General features: G+C 47.6%; 3 protein-coding genes across 6 annotated transcripts in view; 1 reads left to right on the forward strand and 2 right to left on the reverse strand.

The window, feature by feature from the left end:
* The first annotated feature begins 6,323 nt into the window (after window positions 1-6,323).
* LOC114799961 (corticotropin-releasing factor-binding protein-like) lies at window positions 6,324-10,145 on the forward strand. Of its 2 annotated transcripts, none has more exons than XM_028996975.1 (6): window positions 6,324-6,583; window positions 6,655-6,812; window positions 8,231-8,438; window positions 8,539-8,693; window positions 8,789-8,906; window positions 9,762-10,145. In XM_028996975.1, exons 1-6 carry the CDS (start codon window positions 6,421-6,423, stop codon window positions 9,926-9,928), a joined length of 969 nt encoding a protein of 322 aa, XP_028852808.1. In that variant the 5' UTR covers window positions 6,324-6,420; the 3' UTR covers window positions 9,929-10,145. The 2 variants fall into 2 exon arrangements, with proteins under 2 accessions (XP_028852808.1, XP_028852807.1); XM_028996974.1 differs by having other exon boundaries at window positions 6,326-6,583; window positions 9,759-10,145.
* A 1,975-nt stretch (window positions 10,146-12,120) lies between these two features.
* On the reverse strand, window positions 12,121-16,680 carry ckmt2b (creatine kinase, mitochondrial 2b (sarcomeric)). Of its 2 annotated transcripts, none has more exons than XM_028996973.1 (10): window positions 16,526-16,680; window positions 15,479-15,643; window positions 14,858-15,056; window positions 14,648-14,743; window positions 14,054-14,275; window positions 13,352-13,437; window positions 13,066-13,189; window positions 12,841-12,975; window positions 12,588-12,713; window positions 12,121-12,332 (listed from the first exon to the last, which is right to left on the reverse strand). In XM_028996973.1, the coding sequence occupies exons 2-10, from the start codon at window positions 15,622-15,624 to the stop codon at window positions 12,216-12,218; spliced, it is 1,251 nt and encodes a 416-aa protein (XP_028852806.1). In that variant the 5' UTR covers window positions 15,625-15,643; window positions 16,526-16,680; the 3' UTR covers window positions 12,121-12,215. The 2 variants fall into 2 exon arrangements, with proteins under 2 accessions (XP_028852806.1, XP_028852804.1); XM_028996971.1 differs by lacking the exon at window positions 13,352-13,437 and adding an exon at window positions 13,724-13,809.
* Window positions 16,681-18,535: 1,855 nt separating this feature from the next.
* Window positions 18,536-20,257, reverse strand: part of rasgrf2b (Ras protein-specific guanine nucleotide-releasing factor 2b) — a 47,705-nt gene continuing 45,983 nt past the window's right edge. For both annotated transcript variants that reach the window (XM_028996970.1, XM_028996969.1), the window contains 3 exons: window positions 20,046-20,163; window positions 19,707-19,775; window positions 18,536-19,200 (listed from right to left, as the gene is read on the reverse strand). In XM_028996970.1, the coding sequence (XP_028852803.1) occupies window positions 19,108-19,200; window positions 19,707-19,775; window positions 20,046-20,163 (280 nt within the window). In that variant the 3' untranslated portion in view covers window positions 18,536-19,107. The remainder of the gene's footprint in view (window positions 19,201-19,706; window positions 19,776-20,045; window positions 20,164-20,257) is intronic.

A 20,257-nucleotide genomic window follows, 5' to 3' on the forward strand; every position in this document is an offset into this window, starting at 1 on the left:
AGTGTATCTGGGTGCAATTATTGACTTTTATCAAACAGATTTTTATTTTGTCATTTGTCATTGTGATACACAGCAGCACAGCACACGGTGACGCAACGAAATGTGTCATCTGCTTTTAGCCATCACCCTTGGTGAGCAGTGGGCAGCCATGACAGGCGCCCGGGGAGCAGCGTGTGGGGACGGTGCTTTGATCAAGGGGATCCTAGTGACACCTTGGCAGATCGGGATTTTAACCCACAACCTGCGCTTACGAGTCCACTTCCTTACACGGCAGGCGACCATTGCTCACTACTTTTAAGATGTATGCTTTACCTTCGACTACGTCCTTTGGGTCAGTGGTGGCCTAGCGGTTAAGCGGCCCCGTGATCAGAAGGTTGCCGGTTCGAATCCCGATCAGCCAAGGTGCCACTGAGGTGCTACTGAGCAAAGCACCGTCCCCACACACTGCTCCCCGGGCGCCTGTCATGGCTGCCCACTGCTCACCAAGGGTTCTGGTTAAAAGCAGAGGACACATTTCGTTGTGCCACTGTGTGCTGTGCTTCAGTTTCACTGCTTGTACATGGTGACCAATGCATTTTACGAATAGATTTTATCATCATATTATCAATTTTCGGCTGCTAAGTCCGTGTGTAAACGTTTCTCCAGCAACTCCCATGCTGCATGTGTCTCATCCGTGAGTGACAGAGACGTCTTATGCTCCCCGAACCCGAGTCTTTCACAATCAGAGGCTGATGAATCCTGGCATCGGCGTCTCGAAATGTTTTTTTGTAAAAAAATCCACTGATGTAAATGCGCGGCCATTTGGTGCATTCAGGCATTCGGCTGACTTCCGACTTCATTTTACTGCTGAGCCCAGAACGGACCAGCTGAATCCCAACACCGCCTCCACAGGCTGGTGGGGACCATCCATCATGGGTGCGACTTCTTACCCCGACTGGCCCACCGCCAGAAAGAACATGTTCTCTTACCCACTTACACTCACAAACTGTACGTTTCATTCATGCGCAGCTATTGGTGCCACCAAGTCAGCACTACAGATTGGGTCTTGAAGTCCCAGACAGCATATAGAGCGAACCTCATAACCTGCCTCCTGCCCTCGAGCTGTTCTTTCAGCACATGGAAAAGACCCGTTCAGGTCCTGACAAGTGCAGCAGATCCACACTAAATCAGAAATCAGAGCCCAGAGGGGGACATAAGCCAGCATGAAGGTCACAGCCATCAGGCGCATGTTGCCTCAATCCACAGCGCCCAGGCAGCCAAAGCAAGAGCAGGCAAACCTTGTTGACATCATGGTAACTCTCTAAATCGTCTTAGAATGTGCTATTACTGTGCCCTTCCCTGCCCTCACACACACACATCCATGGCATTATTCCATTTACAGAGCATTTACCTGAATAAAAGGTGACGCTTGAGAAATTAGTGAAGATACTCGAGGTCTGGAGGTCACCTGTTCAGGATACAGAATGTGAGTTGGGAACTGGTCCCATGTAGGGCCGGTTTTCAGCTGGTCAGTGTTATAAAAATCACACACATTTAAAATAAAATGGAGATATACGACTAATATATGTAGGACTGATATATTTGTCAGTAATAAGCTACACTTTTTTGTGTGTGTTTTGAGTGGGTCAGTGGTGCCCTCTATTGGGAGGCAGGGTGCAGCACACCAATTTTTAACGAGGAAAAACTAATGCAAATATATAGACTGAATTTTTTTTTTAAATACGTTAATTCTTTCATGTTAATTAAATGTATAATTTATTAACACAATCTTACTGCTACTTGAGACATCACTGATTAATTTAACGTTTCTACATGCACAGTCACTGTTGGACTATGGCCGCCACCTACCGTTACAAGAAGGAACTGCACACGCAAAAAATAATACTAATATTTCCAAACACCTGTTTTTATTCACTGGCTTCTATACGCAAATTATGCGTTGTGATTGGTTTTAATAAAAGAGTAAAAAGATTTTAAAAAAGGGTCACAGGCTGTTTTTTTTTTTGTATTATTAAATGGTAAATAATGTCATTTACCAGTTAACCGTTGGTGAAAATGTTGGTTTGCTCTGGAAAAACTGCAACCGTTTTGTGCTGTGGTTTTTGACTGTTCAGCCTTTGAGCCGTTTTCAAGTAATCCTCTGTTCGCCTACGTCGCATCGAAGCTCCTCAGCTAAAGACTCAAAGCACTGCCATCACCAAAAAACAATACACCTCCAGCCTTATGCGCCTGATTTTTGCACATTTCAGCTCATTTTGCACATTCCTGCACATCTTGCACATGTTTGTCTTGTCTTGTGTGTCCTGTTTGAAATGTCCAATTTATCCACTTACGAGCATCCTACATGATGTTGTCCACTTATATCCTATTTGACCTGTTCATTGTGCAGAAAAAGTTCTACTAACCTGTACAGTATTTAAGCTTTAATTGTTTTGTTTTTTTAGTATATAGTTTAGTTAAGTGTGTATGTGCAGTACAGGCCAAAAGTTTGGACACCTTCTCATTCAATGTGTTATTGTCAGGATTGCCTGCAGCTGGGCTCCACACCTGACTCAAATCCTGACGCCCCATAAATGCCAGAAGTTTCCGCCCTTTCGGGGTCTCTGGCATTTTCGTGAACTCTCTGCACGAACTTGACCTGGTTTAGTTTTATGTGTTTTGAGTTCTGGCAATCGCCACACGCCTACGGGTTTGTTTCAGTTCTTTATTTACGTTAAACTATTTTCGGCCACCGCGCCATTGTTTCTTTGTGTTTATTTAATAATAAAAACCCCTTCCCAGAATGTCAGACCTCTGCGCTTCCTTCCCCCGTAAGTCCGTAGTCGTGACAGAATGCCAGCGACCCACCCAAAAGCGCAGAGGTGGAAAGCAGAGGAGAAGAAACGCCGCGAAGGACGCAGCCCGGCGCGGCGAACGCGGACGCCAGGGGAGAGACGCGGCGCCCGTTCTGGTGGAGCGTTTTCTCCCCGAGAAGCCGTGGTACGCGGCGCCGCGTGATGACGTCACCCCCGGGAAACTCCGCGAAACCCGGAAGCGACAACGTCGGCGGGTGAGCACGGGAGCACGGGAGACGAGAGTTGGGCTCCGCCCATCGCGCCAGTCTGCGATCGTCGCAAGGTCCGTGGGGACCCACGTCACTTCCAGGGGGGTGAGAAGCGGCAACAACGGCGGCGTTCCTCCAGCGAGGAGGTGGGCAGCCTCCAGCCCGAATGGCCAGAGTACTGCCCATGGGAGCTTATCGCGCTATGGGTCCAGGATGTCCGCAGGGTGGACGACCCTTGGAGTCACCGGTGGGAGGACACGGATGACGAAAGCGATGATGACGTGGATTTTCGGTGGGCGGTCGTTGCCGGGATGGCTCCGCCCAGCGTGCGCGTCCGAGATCATCGCGGCGTCCGTGATGACCCATGTGACTTCCAGGGGTACGAGGTGGACACGGACGACGACCAGGATGACGCCGTTTGGGCAATCGGTGCCGGGATGGCTCCGCCCATCGCGCCCATCCAGGATCGTCACGAGGTCCGTGGAGACCCACGTCCCTCCCAGCAGTGTGAGGAAAGCTGGTGGAAGAAGGCGATGGGAGGTCGCCAGCCAGCAACTGCGCTGCCGGGACTGCCTCGCAGGGAATCCTCCATTCCTGCTCCAGTCGCCGACCCGCCTTCCCTCTGCCCGGACGTTCCCCAGCGAAATGGCAGCGCAGCACCAGCGTCCACACCTGCTGGAGAAGACGTCCACCCCCCTCCACACCACACACCTACCACCATCTCCAGCGACGTGCCCAGCCCCGTGTGGGACAGCCCAATTGTCCCGGGACCCTTCAGTGGGGCAGCAGACACAGACGAGATCACTACCATCCTCAAGTGTCTGACTGGATCAGCATGGGGCTGGAGCACAACCCTCTGGCAGCAGGGAGAGACAGACAGGAGTTTTCGGGACTTCCAACAGAGACTGAGGGCGGAGTTTGATCGGCCTGAGCCAGGGATCGAACTCTGCCCCTCCACCACATCCAGTGCCAGTCAGGATCCGGGGCAAGAAGACCCAGCACTGGTGGGCGACGAGAAGGTCGCTCCTCCCGAGATCCTGGCTGTGCCCCCTGAGGAGGTCCCGGAGAGCCCAGAGAGGGAGCCAGACGACCCTCTCTTTTGTCTGTCTCTGTCTGTGTGTGTGTGCGTGCGTGGTATATGTGTCCGTATGTCGCCCCCACTTCCCCTCTGTGTCCACCAGATGGTGACCCAGCAGCAGAGCCGAACCCCAGGGAGGGAGTTCCCTACCTGACTGCACCGGTCCAAGGCGAGGTGGACGAGCCCCAAGGTACCCCTAGGTCCAGCTGGGGGGGGTGCTCCCCCAAAGAATTTTTTGGGGGGGTGCAGTTCGGGTTGGGGACTCCTCCTGAGGGGAGGGGAGGTGGGGAAGCGATTGAGCTGGGCCCTCCGGTAGCCAGTGAGGAGGGCGGGCCAGGCATGGGCCTGCGTCTGCCTCCAGAGGGGTGGAGCGCCATAGAACCCCCGGGTAGGCATGAGGACCCAGCTGGGACAGGCAGGAAGAGGGCCTGCTTGTCCCAACGGACGCAGAAGGGGCTAGCCGGATGGTCTGGCAATGCCCCCCCCTTGGCACCAGGGCCGTGCAGCGAGAGGGGCTGCATAGTCCCAGAAGGCACCAGCCTGGGGTGCCTGGAACAGTCGCCAAAGGCTCTGGGACAATCTCCCTGCGCGGTGCAGGGGGTGACACAAGACGTGTCAGAGGGGACATGTGGAGACAGGGCCCACACGTACCCAGATGGATCGGCCCTGATTATTGTGTGCAGGTACGGGAGTCCGGGGCCGCCATGCGGGACCACGCCGGGGAGCCAGGCCGAGGGTCCGGGGCCGCCAAGCGGGACCACGCCGGGGAGCCAGGCCGAGGGTCCGGGGCCGCCAAGCGGGACCACGCCGGGGAGCCAGCCCGAGGGACCGGGGCCGCCACGCCTGACCACGCCGGAGAGCCAGCCCGAGGGACCGGGGCCGCCACGCCTGACCACGCCGGGGAGCCAGCCCGAGGGACCGGGGCCGCCACGCCTGACCACGCCGGGGGAGCCAGCCCGAGGGACCGGGGCCGCCACGCCTGACCACGCCGGGGAGCCAGCCCGAGGGACCGGGGCCGCCACGCCTGACCACGCCGGGGAGCCAGCCCGAGGGACCGGGGCCGCCACGCCTGACCACACCGGGGAGCCAGCCCGAGGGACCGGGTCCTCCAAGGGGAGGATACAGCAGGGCAGGAGCCCTGTGGTTGCCGCCGTCCGCCCCGCCGCCTCCACTGATGGTACTGTTGGGGCTCCGAGGACGTAGCCCTTGGAGGGGGGGCTCTGTCAGGATTGCCTGCAGCTGGGCTCCACACCTGACTCAAATCCTGACGCCCCATAAATGCCGGAAGTTTCCGCCCTTTCGGGGTCTCTGGCATTTTCGTGAACTCTCTGCACGAACTTGACCTGGTTTAGTTTTATGTGTTTTGAGTTCTGGCAATCGCCACACGCCTACGGGTTTGTTTCAGTTCTTTATTTACGTTAAACTGTTTTCGGCCACCGCGCCATTGTTTCTTTGAGTTTATTGTTTGTTTATAAATAAAACCCTTCCCAACATGTCAGACCTCTGCGCTTCCTTCCCCCGTAAGTCCGTAGACGTGACAGTTTTCTTTATTTTCATGACCATTTACGTTGGTAGATTCTCACTGAAGGCATCAAAACTATGAATATACACATGTGGAGTTATGTACTTAACACAAAAATGTGAAATTACTGAAAACCTGTTTTTTATTCTAGTTTCTTTGCTCTGATTACTGCTTTGCACACTCTTGGCATTCTCTCGATGAGCTTCAAGAGGTCGTCACCTAAAATGTTTTTCCAACAGTCTTGAAGGAGATCCCAGAGGTGTTCAGCACTTGTTGGCCCCTTTGCCTTCACTCTGCGGTCCAGCTCACCCCAAACCATCTCGATTGGGTTCAGGTCCGGTGACTGTGGAGACCAGGTCTCCACTTTTTGTTAAGTACATAACTCCACATGTGTTCATTCATAGTTTTGATGCCTTCAGTGAGAATCTACCAACGTAAATGGTCATGAAAATAAAGAAAACACATTGAATGAGAAGGTTTGACCAAACTTTTGGCCTGTACTGTACACACACACACACACACACATATATATATTTTTTTTTTAATTTTTTTTTACGATTGCACTATGGGGGTCTGTGCGAAACATTATTTCAATACGCGGTATACTGTGTATACTGTTGTGCTGACAATGAACCAGTGTTGAATCTGGACGTGCTTGTTGCGACACTAACGAACACGCCCCGTCTCTCCGACCCAGTTCTTGGTATTAGATGCGGGAGTGTGTGTGTGTGTGTGTGTGTGTGTGAGTGAGTGTGTGCACGCTTCCCTGTAATTTTGATGAAAATGAACCTGATGTTTCGTCTCCTCCTTCTGTCCGTCGCGGCCAGGAGCGTCGAGGTAAAACTCTCCCTCCGCCGGGTCGGGGCTCGGGGTTCCCCGCAGGACCACCGCGCCGCCGCGGGGAGCCCGGGGCCACCGCGGGACCACCGCCGAGCTCTGGGTGAGACTTGTTCCGACCCACGTTCCGCGCTGTTCGCGCGTATTCAGGCTTCTCCCCGGCGCCCGTTGCAGGCTGCGTGGACGCGCTGGCGGCAGAAGGTCGCTTCACCTTCACCGCCGACGGTCCACGGCTCCACTGCGGGGTCTTCTTCATCGGCGAGCCCACGGAGGTCATCAGCGTGGAGTTCCGCGCTCTGGACATCGACTGCAGCCGAGGGGATTTCGTTAAGGTACCGTGACCAACCACAACAAGGAGGATTGGAACATGTCTCCCGGAGTTTCCAGCTTTTCTCGTGTCAAATTCTATTTCATTTGACTGAAATGTCCCGCCACTTTGACCCTGTTACACACAGGAATGGAAGAACCGCCACGTACCCACAGTGGGTGCAGAAAGTATTCAGACCCCCTTGCATTTTTTGCTCCTTGTTATATTGCAGCTAAAATCTAAAATATATTTGTTAAAATCACATAAGTTAAAAATTTCCCTCATTAATGTACACACAGCACCCCATATTGGCAGAAAAACACAGGATTGAAAAACGCAGATTTATTAACAAAGAAAAACTGAAACCTCACATGTATTCAGTATTCAGACCATTTGCTCAGAATTTAGTAGAAGCAACCTTTGATCTAAGAGTCTTTTTGGGAAAGATGCAGCTACAGTGATCTTTGGGTTCTTCTCACCAAGGCTTTTCTGCCCTGATAGATCAGTTCTGATCGTCCTAAACGTGTTCCACTGTGCTCATAGGAACCTTAAACCAAATGTTTTTGTAACCTTGGCCAGATCTGTGCCTTGTCACTATTCTGTCTCTTCAGGCAGTTCCTTCGACCTCATGATTCTTACTTGCTCTGACATGCATTGTGAGCTGTAAGGTCTTATATAGACAGGGGTGTGGCTTTACTAATCAAGTCCAATCAGTATAATCAAACACAGCCTGACTTAAATGAAGGTGTAGAACCATCTCAAGGATGATCAGAAGAAACGGACAGAACCCGAGTTAAATAAATAAGTGTCACAGGAAAGGGTCTGAACACTCAGGACCATGTGATATTTCAGTTTTTCTTTGATAATAAATCTGCAAAAATGTCAACAATTCTAATATGGGGTACTGTGTGTACATTAATGAGGGAAAAAATTAACTAAAATGATTTTAGCAAATGGCTGCAATATAACAAAGAGTGAAAAATTTTAAGGGGGTCTGAATACTTTCCGTACCCACTGTAAATGGTTAATACTTGTCGCTGGGGCAGTACCCTTCTGATGAAAAATAATGCAACCGGTCCTCGCAGGTACTTTTTTGTATCCTGCTCATCTGTACCCTTTAAGGCACAATTGTGTACCTCCATGACTGGAATTTAAAATTATACTTACATATAAGTATGATGCAGTGGTCTGCAAAGGGCAGCATGCCTGCTGTGTTGCCCAGGGAGCTGGGGGTAGAAGACCCCCATAAGGGCTCGAACCTGCAACTTTCCAATCACAGGCACAGAGTCTTAATCCACATGTCCTTTGTTGTGGGATCTGGAGGATCTGTCCTGTACTTTCTGAGGTACAATCAACTGAGAACTGTTTTGTTCCTGGAGGTTTAATACTGTACCCTGTGCGTACCTTCATTTCTCTGTGTGTAAATAATATGTTTTTATGAAGGTGTTTGATGGCTGGGTCTTGAATGGGGAGATTTTTCCAAGCAAACTAGACCATCCTCTCCCGCTGCGAGAACGTTATGTGGACTACTGTGCATCAAGCATGAGGGACAGGGTCTGGTCTTCACAGAACGTCGCCATGATGTTCTTCCGTATCCACACAGCAGGAAGAGGGTTCAGCATAACCCTGAGGAAAATGACCGTTCCCTTCCGTGAGTCTAAACCACTTACTGCGCCCGCATCTAATACACTCCCGCATCTAATACCAAAGACAACGTTCCTTGATGACATTGAGTGTCCTGATAATCCCAGCATGCAACATCATCGCCCAGAGTCCAGAAGGACGGTTCACCATGGTCATCCCACACCAGCGCAGAAACTGCAGCTTTTCAATCATATATCCTGTTGAAATCCAGATTTTGGACTTCAAGCTGAGCCAGTCACATTCTAACGATGCACCTCTTCAAGTAAGCATCACAGGACGGCAGCATACGTCATATCACCGACCGCGTCTTTTACCCGTTTCAGTATAACTCACATTCAGGTGTAATTCACTGTCTAGAGGTCCAGAGCTGGATGTTCAGCAGCATCAGACTTCGTGCAAATCCTGGGAGGCAGTATTATCGACACTTCTGAAATGTTCCCGATGGCTGACGTCTGCAATGCTCTGAATGGCCAGAGTAAGTACAACTTCAGCAGAAATTAAAAGTGCACGCATTTTTTTTTTCATTTAAGCCACTTTACCTTTACCAAGAAGCACTATACAACAGGACGCAATGGATGTGTTCAGGAATAAAGTTTTTTGAGTCTTTGAATAAAAATAATCTTTCTGCGTTATTGGTTTGGTAGCAGACATGGTCGTGATCTTCAGGATTGCGTGCTCAGTGTTGCCAGATTGGGCGGTTTTGTGTTTGACATTTTGGTAAATATTGCTTGTTGACAAGAGCTGTTGAGGATCCCAGTATGCTAAGTAGTCCCTGCAATTAAATACTTATCAGATAGTTTTGTCAGTTTTGTGTCTGTCCTGGTGCATTTTTGGCAGAAACACTCAGGTATTTGGAAACGCGTCTCGCACTACTTTGCACGTATGATGAATTGACAGAAGGAGGTGTGTGATAGCTGTCAGTCATTGCTATTTAAAAGGGAAAAAAAAAACACTCCAAATTCCCGTTTTGAGCGACAGAATTTATTGCACATCAACAGAAAGGGTCGGTCGTTCCTCCACCTCCAGCCACAAATAAGCAGCATGCGGTTCCTTGGCATCTTTTTAGTTACGTACACTCTTGACCAGCTAACCATCTTTATGCACCATCCTTTATTTTGCACACACCCTAACACTGTGAGACTCGGAGCTCAGCGCAGTGTCTCTGAGCACATTCCTTCATAATGAGCGAAACACTCATCTGTTGATCAGCACGGTCGCTGCAGTGATTCGCGGCTGTTGTCTGCTGCATTGTGAGCAAATGGGCCCCAGGCCCGGTTCTTTTTCTGCCTCACTGAGTCGTGTCCCTGTTCTGCGTTTTGTCTTAAAGCAGTTCAGATGAAGATTGGATGTGATAACATTGCGGTCCGCATGGTCTCCAGTGGAAATTACATCAGCGCGGTTTCTTTTCGCTTTCGGGCCCTGCACCGCCACGAGTTACATAAATTCCGCGAGAACGACGTGGAGGATTTCTGCTCCAGTAAACAAATTAAAATCTAGATGAACTGTCTCCCTGTCTCATAATTAGAAAGTGTGCTGCTTACAAAATGTCTACGAAGAATACAAATGCTGTATATACATCAAATGCGGTTTATATTCCAATTAAATAATCTATGCATCATTTTCTAATTAATCTAGATTATTTCCAAGGTATATGATTTTATGATTAAATGCTGTTCTGTGATTGTCTTTCAATAAAATTGATTTAAAAAATGTATCCTCTTGTGAAATAAATTGTCATGTTGAACTTTACACATAGTTTAAAATTAAGTCTGATTTGGTTTGGGATTATATATAAACGCTGTATACTAGTGGCACGGCGGCACAGGTATCCCACAGTACCCGTATCACATTATTTGAGCCACCGTTTTGGTTATTGTCACAGTAGTTGTGTACAAAATAATTTTCGATATGCAGTGATGATTTTGCTGCGGTTTGTAACAGATGTGAGATGCACCCAGTTGGTGTTTTTCTGAAGGTTTAACAGGCTCTGTGGTGCTACAGAGACGCCCACGGTCCCAGAACCGCAGAAAAAGACTCGATCTCCATAGCAAGCAACAGCCTGATAAACTGTAAATGCCAATGGATGAAAGCCCTCCCCACAAATTAATGTCCAATTACTGGACATGTCTGGCAGTCCACAATCCCAAAGTCCATTAAAGCGGAGGCAGATGGACAAACGGCATCCTATGGTTTGAACTTTCAGGGTGATTATACCACATTTGGAGACTTTTAATTGCTTTGCATTCAAATTCTCCACAATTAAATTGTGGCACATGATCATAACACTATCAATAAGATTAATTAAATATGGTCAAAAATGGCCATATTTTAACCAAAAAAATCATACATTTTTTTTAAGTGAAGTGATTGTCACAGGTGATACACAGCAGCACAGCACACAATGCACACAGTGAAATTTGCCCTCTGCATTTAACCCATCACCCTGAGTGAGCAGTGGGCAGCCATGACAGGCACCCGGGGAGCAGTGTGTGGGGACGGTGCTTTGCTAAGTGGCACCTCAGTGGTACCTTGGCAGATCGGGATTCGAACCGGCAACCTTCTGATTACGGGGCCGCTTCCTTAACCGCTAGGCCACCACTGCCCCCGGGCGCCTGTTAATGCGAACATGAATCCTATCACAGATTAAAAAGGCTTCCAATTGCACTCTGTGGATGTCCACTGGCACTAGCACATGCAGCTCTATTAAAAGGTCTTGAAATGGAGGGAGGGGTGCATGTCTGACAGACAGAGTTGGAAAGGTTTAATGAGGATGACAAATGGTATCCTTTGACGCGTGTCCTCGAAAGCTCACAGCATTCCTGTCCTCCTGGACTTCCGCACATGCTATTAGCAGCTCTGGCCCAGGCTGGCATTCAGCTGCCGGATATAAATACCAACCTTGATGCATCTCAAAGCTCTACAGTGTCCACAGTCAATTTGTGGATCCATGTTCTCACAACCGTGTTCTCCACTCCTCGCCGGTGTCCACACCCACCTTGTCATCCACTACAGGACACTAATAGCATTATTAGACGCACGTCATTAATCTGCTTTCGGAATAGGAAATTAGAAACAGAAAGACTATTAACTGTCTAACGATAGAGACAACGGACCTAGAATCTTCCGCTTGTGGAGTTTGACTTGTGAAGCTGAAAGTGAGTGACCATTTAGCACAGCAATTAAGACTCCACATTTTCACGCCATAGGGTGTACACGTAAGGTGTGGTACAAAAGGATAAATTCCTGGCTACTGTGGAGTATCTCTGAAGTTCACGAGAAGTTCTGGAGCGGTTTAACATCCTTACATTTAACACCTTTCTACAATAGCTAATTTAGACTTAAGCTAGTTAAAATGAAAACAAGTCCACTGTTAAAAGCATCAACCTCCTTTTCTTTTTTCATCTTATCTTGTACTAATAAGCTTATCCTAGTATCAGACCATGTGGTAGACTGGAGAAGACCATCATGGTGGTTTAAACTGTCACTTTTAGCGCATGAGACAACCCCAGGTGACCTGAATAAGCCACTATTGTGAAGTTATATTTACGGCCGTCTGAGTATTTCATTTTTACTAACATGTTGCTAGGCAGCAGTAGATTACAAATGGCAGAAGAATGAATTTTATTACAACGAATGCACTGTTGATAATGCTAATGTATGATATTTCCACAAAGACAATCCAAGCGCTGTTTCATTGGAATAATTTATTGAGTCTATGGTTCACGTAAGACCTTCAGTTTTCAGCAGGCAGGTGGAAGGAGTGTTTTGCGAACGTCTCAGCAGCTCATTTCCTGAACTGGACAATGGGAGCTGGGATCTTTATGTCCTGTCCCCGTTCCAGCCTCTTCTCGCACTCGATCAGGTAGTTGACACCGTCAATCACCAACTGAACAAGCTCCACCTTTGTGCAAGAAGGGATAGAGAATTCACGTTGCTGTTAGATTTATTTGCATTTGCTTCATGAACCAATGAACTCTGAGCCACACATTTTCCAGAGGTGTTCAGGTAGCCGACACAATTCCACAACCAGAAGATTAGCGATGGTCACTAAGAAGGTGTCGGCAATCATTACCGCTCGCCAACTCTCCAGGACCAGTATTCGCTGGATCAGATTAATCCTCAGGATGAGTGCCCTCTCGCTGGGGAGGCTATTTACCTCAGACTTGCCCAGACGGTCAAGGTTGGAGATGTCGAAGGTGTCGCCAACGGCAGCAGTGTCCACGCCTCCTGTTCCTCTCTTCTGTAGCCTCAGGTTGTCCAGGATCTTGCTAAAACGCGGGTCCTGCGTGAAGAACGTCATTTATTAGATGCCCTTATCCTGAGAAACAACCCCCCTGGAGCAACTCTGGGTTAAGTGTCTGCTTAGGGACACACTGCAGTAAGTTGTCTCAGAACCACTAGAAACATACCTTGCTGAGGTTCGGCAGGCGGACGTGGACTCCAGCCCTGAGTCCAGTGCCCAAGTTAGAAGGACAGGTCAGAATGTAGCCGAGGTGTTCGTTCCACATGAACTCCCAGCCTCTCTCCTGGATCAGCCTCTCTACCTGCCAAGAGCAACAAATCCACAATAAACGGGGATGAGGATGGTCCACCAGATCATTTTTGGTTGGGACAAGGAGACAATCAGACTGTACCTCTTTCAGACCCCGGCAGAATCTTTCAAACACTCTCTTCATGTTGCCACCCTTCTCCATGGAAATGACACGGGTGTGGTCCTCTTCATTGATCCATATCAGGAAGGTTTTCTCATTGTTGTGCCTGAGATGTACATATTCAGAATCATTCTCGGTCCGCTCTTCTGAAGTCCAACATCTAACGTCATGGGAGAAAGCGTGAAGCTAGGAGGACGCGTTCGGGTTAGTCTCATGACACTACAGTCTCACACACATTCCCTGGCGATGCACATCTCATGCACCATACCAGATTCCTCTGGCATCTGGCCAGTCACGGGCCATCCCTGCACAAGTGAGCAATGGGGAGACGGGCTTGTCGAACAGGAAGTGGTCCTGGGATTAGGTCGACCAAACAGGAAGCAGAGAGAGAAGAGGGCAGAAGGGATGAGGGTCACATCAAAGAGTAGGAAAGGCTTTGGGATTCAAAGCGAAGCAAGTCAGACCTCACTGTCTAGCAGCAGCACAATTGACCTTCAAGCTTTGGGAGCAGCACCTACACATCACTGGTGTAATTCTCTGTGCATGTTCCACATCTTGGCTATCTTCTACTGAACGCCTATGAAGAAGGGATCACACTGCGATGGAACAATGCCGCTCTGCTCTACGTCCCCGGCCTTACCAAATCCCCCGAGCATCAGGCCAGTCTCTGGCCATCCCAGCTGCGGTGAGCAGTGGAGAAACGGGCTTGTCAAAGAGGAAGTGCTCCTGAGCCCGGCCAGCAGAGAAGAGATCAGGAACAGTTAGGGTACATGAGTAGAGATACGTCAACTAGGGCTGGACGACCTGCCATTTATCTTTTCAAATGCAGCTGTATAGACCAGTCAAACATTATTACAAAAATGAATATGGAGCAGTTATCTGGTAAGGAGGTCTGGAGCCTCTACATGGGTGCTGACTGCTCAGAATGATCAAGCACATAACTCCAGCCGACATCTGGATGAACACTCACATCAATGAGCCTCTGCTGCTGATGTTCGGTCATCTGGGTCAGGCTGTAGTACTGTCCAGAGAGGTCACCCCTCAGGCCAGACAGGGCCTGGACCACCACACGCTCCACCTCACGGCGTTCAGAACGCGTGCAGGCTGGTGGAAGACCCAGGCCCCGGATGCTACGGCCGGTGCGGACGCGGGAAGACAGAACGTAGCGCTCGTCGAACATCCCCGAGGTGATCTGTGCCATGGAAAGACGGTCATTTATTCCACATGCTACGTAAAGATGCCAGTCATTTAGTAAATTCTACAACTTACAATCATGCCATTTACCAGACGCCCTTATCCAGAGGGACCTACAATCAGTAGTTACAGGGACAGTCCCCCCCTGGAGATACTCAGGGTTAAGTGTCTTGCTCAGGGACAGAATTGCATTAAGTGGGATTTGAACTTGTGAGTTTGTGTTTTTTTTTTGGTTCATATGCAAGTGTGCTACACACTAGGCTACAACCACCCTTGTATATGGCAATTCTGTAAATTATAATCATAACCAAAGCGAACATAAACTGCTGCTGGATTTAGGATGAACACCACTGAAGCTGCATGTCCTGACCTTCGAGCTGTCCAGGTCAGTAGGGTGCTTCATCGTTTTCGGGTCGTATCCATTGTGCCTGTCTTTGATGACCGGGTCGAAGAGGTCAGCAAACACCTGTGGGTGTTAACAGCAACTTATTATTTCACACGTAAACTTTTCAGGCAGGTTATTTTGGCCTTAGTAACCTGGTTATGTGGGGTTAAAAAAATCACTCGGGTGAGCAGTCACCTCATAGCTCTCCTCGTCTCCCGCCACCATGCCCACAGTCTTGATGAAGGGATGCCCAGGGTTGTCCACCCCTGTCTGGATGCACTGGTCCAGGCTCCAGTTGTTGGGTGTCAGCTTGTCTCGGAGGCGGGCATAAATGGAAGGGGTCAGAGCGGACGCCATGCAGTTGTTGTGCTTCCGCAGGTCCGGGTAGTCGGCGCTGCCGAACAACGCAGAGACCATTAGGACCTTTGCGCTTGATTCAACAAATCGTCAGAAAACAGATGTGCTAACATCTGGCCCTAAAAAAAAAAAAGATTTTCTTGCAACTACCCAGCAGCACTTTCCTCTTCATCTTATTGATTAATATACTGTGGTGTTTTAGCGAACATGCACTATATATTTATAAAATTTGACAATCACTGTTGATTTGAGTGTAATCTCCATCTCAAACCGCAGAAGGCTGATCTGGGAAGATCTGGTTTGTCCTGCATGTGAACAGGTGGCGGGATCCAGCCAAGTCGCACTTCAGGTGGCCTGGCGCCACTTCAGATTATCACAGCTACTTAAGTTCCAGCCTTTTCCACATTTAAGGTATAAGTTGCTTTGTAACGTGGACAAAAAGAAAAAGTCACTTCACACCTAGGAGGATACATCTTCTTTCTCTCGGCCGCAGCAACTCCAGAATCGCTCAGCATGTAGCCTGAGGCCAGGGTCCCTGCGCCCAGGCTGGCCAACACCACGGCGGCGTTGCGGCCAGACAGCATGCGCGTGAAGGAGCTCGCCATCTTCTTACCGTCGGGGAAGCTGCAACATGTTACAAGTGCACGAGTGAATGGGGCACCCACTGCTGCATGCTGCGTTTTCTCTTTTAAATCTTTGGTTTTGAAGTTTAATTCATAAAATGCACGTGGAGCTGGAATTTAAAACTTCGATGTCTGTATTTTTCTTCTATTTTGTTAACCTTTTTGGGTTTAAAGAAGGTATAAAATCTACAAATCACAAATCAGACATGTTTTAAATTTGGTTAAAAGTCACGGACCAGACCAGCAGCCTGCACGACACCTGAGCGGGAGACAGTATAAATAGCAGCAGGCATAAGCCCCACGCACCACATGATCTGAAGTGACATTTCGGACCGGTCAGAGGGGCTTATGGGGATGGCCTTCGTATCTGAGACCAGGCCACAAGGTGAATAGGCCACTGAATTCTGAAAAATGAATGAGCTGCAGCGTATTGTCTGCAGTTGTCTGAACCCCAATTATGCAACAAGAAATTCTTACTGTCTTTAAGACAATAAAATTATGCCAACAAAAATATGAGCAAAAATATGGAACATTTTAAATTTCACCATTCATTTTCTTTTTATGGTTAAATTCTGACAGTACATAATTATATAGCTAATTAGTTTATGTAATTAGACTGTTTATCGAATTTGTTTAAATAAACAATTGTCTCCCAGCACTACACAATTTGTTCTTGACTTATATAAAAAAATTATTTAAAGCTTATATTAATAATATATTAAAATCTTATGCATGGAACACTTAATGGTTCATTTATACCAGTTACTGCCACGGTTACAGCATATTATTTAGGTTAATAAAATGATATACAGATGCATATGTATAAAGGGTCATAAAATAGTAAATTTTCTTGAGAATAGGAGAGAAGAGAGAAGTTCAGTACCTGCAGAGAAACAGCGGAGATGTTTCCAGCCACACAACGTGAAGTTCAGAATGACAGTGTCGCGGCCGCGGGCCCAGGATTGTGGTAAGAGCTCATCCCGCCAGCCAGCCAATCCTATTTCCCCTGTCAGCAAGTCAGGGCCTACGTGTGTTCCTGCTGTCGCGGCTCTTTGTCCTTGAGCTCGGCCTTGCCGGTCAAACATTCCAGGTGGTCCCCCTGTCCTTGCCTTTCCTTGGAATCATTCTACGCTGCTGCACTGCAGCCCAACACACACTTCAGTTCAGGCCTCGAGAATCTGGTGCACTATGATATAAATCCAGTTCATATATTGAAAAATAATCTTTGAACTTGGGCTCATAGAGACTAGCAGGTGTGGGGTGTGCAGTTAAAGAATACTACACGTATGTTTATACACACTGCCCTGCCATCCAGAGTATCTAACTAGTTACATGGGATCCACGTCAACCGATGTGTGATGGGCTGGCACTCAAACACCCGCCACAGCAAACAGGAAGGAAAATATCACCTAAAATCTGACCAAATTATCTGTTTTCACAGATGCAGATTTCTCGGATTTAATGTTTCGCTGGTTTGAACATGCTTCCAATGGCGGTAAAAAAAAAATCTCCTGGAACCTCGAGTTTGTTCACTAGGTGGCAGCAGGTTCCCACAATTTCATTAGTTTTTTATGTGCCCTCAGTTGCGAATTTTAATTCAACAGTGATCTTTTAAAAAAAAAAAAGATCAACACGAAGAATTGACTGGAATATTCTTTATTTACATAAGCATGGATTTAGCATAGTCGGGCTGTACATTGTCTGAAATGAATCATTGAGCAAAGGAAGAAAGGAAGGAAAGGCAAAGTTTTATAGAGTAAAAAAAAACATAGAAAATGCACAGGAGCTCAGACATGCAAACATGCATCTTCATTTCGATGTTCACATCACGCCCGATATTGAAAAAAAAAAAAAAAAACGTAAGGAATGCTACATATGATCTCGACTAATTTGCAGAGAGAACCAAATGAGATGTGACAACGGGGACTCGTGAGCCCATGGCTGGTGGCCTATGTACAAATACGGCATTTAAATAAATACAGGAGAAAAGAAATAAATACCAGACCGAACTCTAACACAAGCAACGCTACATTCGCAGAGGCGCCGTTCTCCCCTCCATGCTGTTCCGTAACACACACACACACACACACACACACACACACACACACTCCGGGGTCAGGGTAGTATCATTAACGCTCACTGCTGTCCCACACCACACATGATGAAATGCAAGACTGTGCATTTCTCTTCAAGGACCGAGAAAGACCAAATGAGAACAGACACGGCAGCAAACCCAAAGTAAAAAAAACAGGAACCTCCTGCATGCAGATATTTATTTCATGGTGCATGCAGCACAATATGCAAGCAGATTTTTTGCCCACGTAATAACAGGACCTGTCCAGAGTCAGGTGTGTATAGTGGGATCCGACCAGCAGGGGGAGCTGCTGGGATTAGCTCATGTGAACCCTTTCCCCCCTTCCCCGCCAGACTGGATTACACTCGGTCTGGACTGAACTGGGCTAATCTCAGGTGCTGTCTGGCCACTGGGAGCTCAAGGCAGCTTTTTTTAAATGCTGTAAATTAATCCTTGGTCAAGAGTGTTCACGCTGCAGCTTCACTGGCTATACTGGAAACATTCAAAGTCGCAATTAGCCAGGGGAACTTTAATCCTGCATGCTCAGGATGTGTACTCCCTGTAAGTAATGGCATCACGCCCTACAAACACACAAATAACGATAACAAATGTCGAGCTGCACCGCTGGACTCCTGTCAATCCACTGTAGCGCCATGGTACTTGGTGTCAGAAATGGCCTACGCAGCAAGCTGGCAACAGAATCTCCACAGCATAAATGCGAAACTAAAATAGATGCAGGCCGCCATCGGCCGCTCGGCACCGGAATACGTTTCCCTTCCAGCGTTACGTAAGCGCTCTCCACTCGGTGTCAGGCATTCGCTGAAGAAGCTGTTACGAAAGGCACCTCATAATTTTATCATTCATATGTTTTATGTTTTTTTTTTTTTATATATATTTGCTCTAAAAGATCTTAAATCAGGATCAGTCTGTAAGCAACATAAATATTACAGTAATAAAAACTAAATCATCAAATCGGCTGGTGAAATGTACCGACCGATTTTTTTGCAGGTGGTGCTAAAATGGAAAAGGAGACGTGCCACCTGTACAAAGCCTCTGACCCAGGGAAAATATGGTAGAGTTGGCATAGAGATTCGGAAAGATGATATTACTTCAGAACAACATGCTACATAAGGAATTCCTTGACTTATGCACAGTAACGATGGCGGAGAAACGCGCCACCGGTTACTGTAATCCTCTCTGCAGGCCTCGGTCGTGGGCCCTCTCTACCCATGATCCTTTAAACCACAGGTCATCGTCGTCTCCGTCCGTCTCCACTGGCAATTCCTCATCTCCTCCTCAACTCCTAAAAGGACCAGATCAGCGCATCCCTCTTCATCTGGTGGGCCTGTGGCATTTCCTGGTTCAAGTCGCTCTGCTGCAGGCGCCAGTGCTCATGCTGGGAGCCGGGGCTCAATCTTGAGAGACAGATCGTACAGGGTGTCTTCGTCCATGATGAGAGTTTTGTCCATAAGGTACTGAGTGACCTGAAAAAATAATGGTCCTCCAGAATCAAGAATGACAACCGTACTACACATTACAGCAGATACCGAATTGAGATTATATTGTGATCAGATCTAATGATGTCTAACATGTGATGCTAGAGTTTCCATAATTTAGATCCTAACCCCATGATGCCTGCCTGCTCTCTCTCCATATACTCACGTTCCCATAAAATAATCCCATAATAGAATATCCCATAAAATATTCTATCATTATGTATAATCATATAATGTGTCACTCACCCACTCGCTTTCAACAACTGTTTAAGCCTAATCCGGGTCTTGACTGCTGGAGCTGTGTGTGTGTGTGTGTGTGTGTGTGTGTGTGTGTGTGTGTGTGTGTGTGTGTATATATATGATTATCTGCCCTACATCAATACAGTTTCTATTATAAATTTCCATTTTCAGCCCATATTGTCAAGCCCACAGAAAACATTTAAGGAAGATTTTTCGAAATAGTTCAAACTGGAAATGAAATTACAGAACTGTACCTTTGGCTGGTGCTCTATCCTGTACGGAGTTTGCTGGAACTGCCGGATCTCACGGATTATATGTGATATCTGTGAACCAAAATGTAAAACTCAGTGAATGAAACATAACTGGACACTTCTGACTCAATATAATAAATAAACTCACAGACACACACACACACACAGTACTGTGCAAAAGTTTTAGGCAGTTCCCAACAGAGACGTATTACTGCTCTGAGAACAATAGGATAACAGAGCATCTTGTAGTTTTGATAAACACCGGCTTTGCTTTGGCTGGTTTGTATCAACCTTTGCACAATACTGCATAATACATCAATCTTTATTTTAAGTTACAGTTACCATTCTCATTTTTGAAAAGTTTACAAGTCCTTCCTCTGTGAAATTGGGCGTTCCCTCCTCGATAAAGGCCAGGTCGGTCAGGTACATGCCCAGATATGGTACACATGGGGGGTTACAGCTAAGTGTAGAGCACAAAAGAAGAGAACAGAAAAAAATACATCTGCATGAGACCATATGACTCATCTGAACCATATTACAAACAGAACCTTTTT

The sequence above is a fragment of the Denticeps clupeoides genome, chromosome 11 (genome assembly GCF_900700375.1).
Source record: "Denticeps clupeoides chromosome 11, fDenClu1.1, whole genome shotgun sequence".
Taxonomy (NCBI): Eukaryota; Metazoa; Chordata; class Actinopteri; order Clupeiformes; family Denticipitidae; genus Denticeps; species Denticeps clupeoides.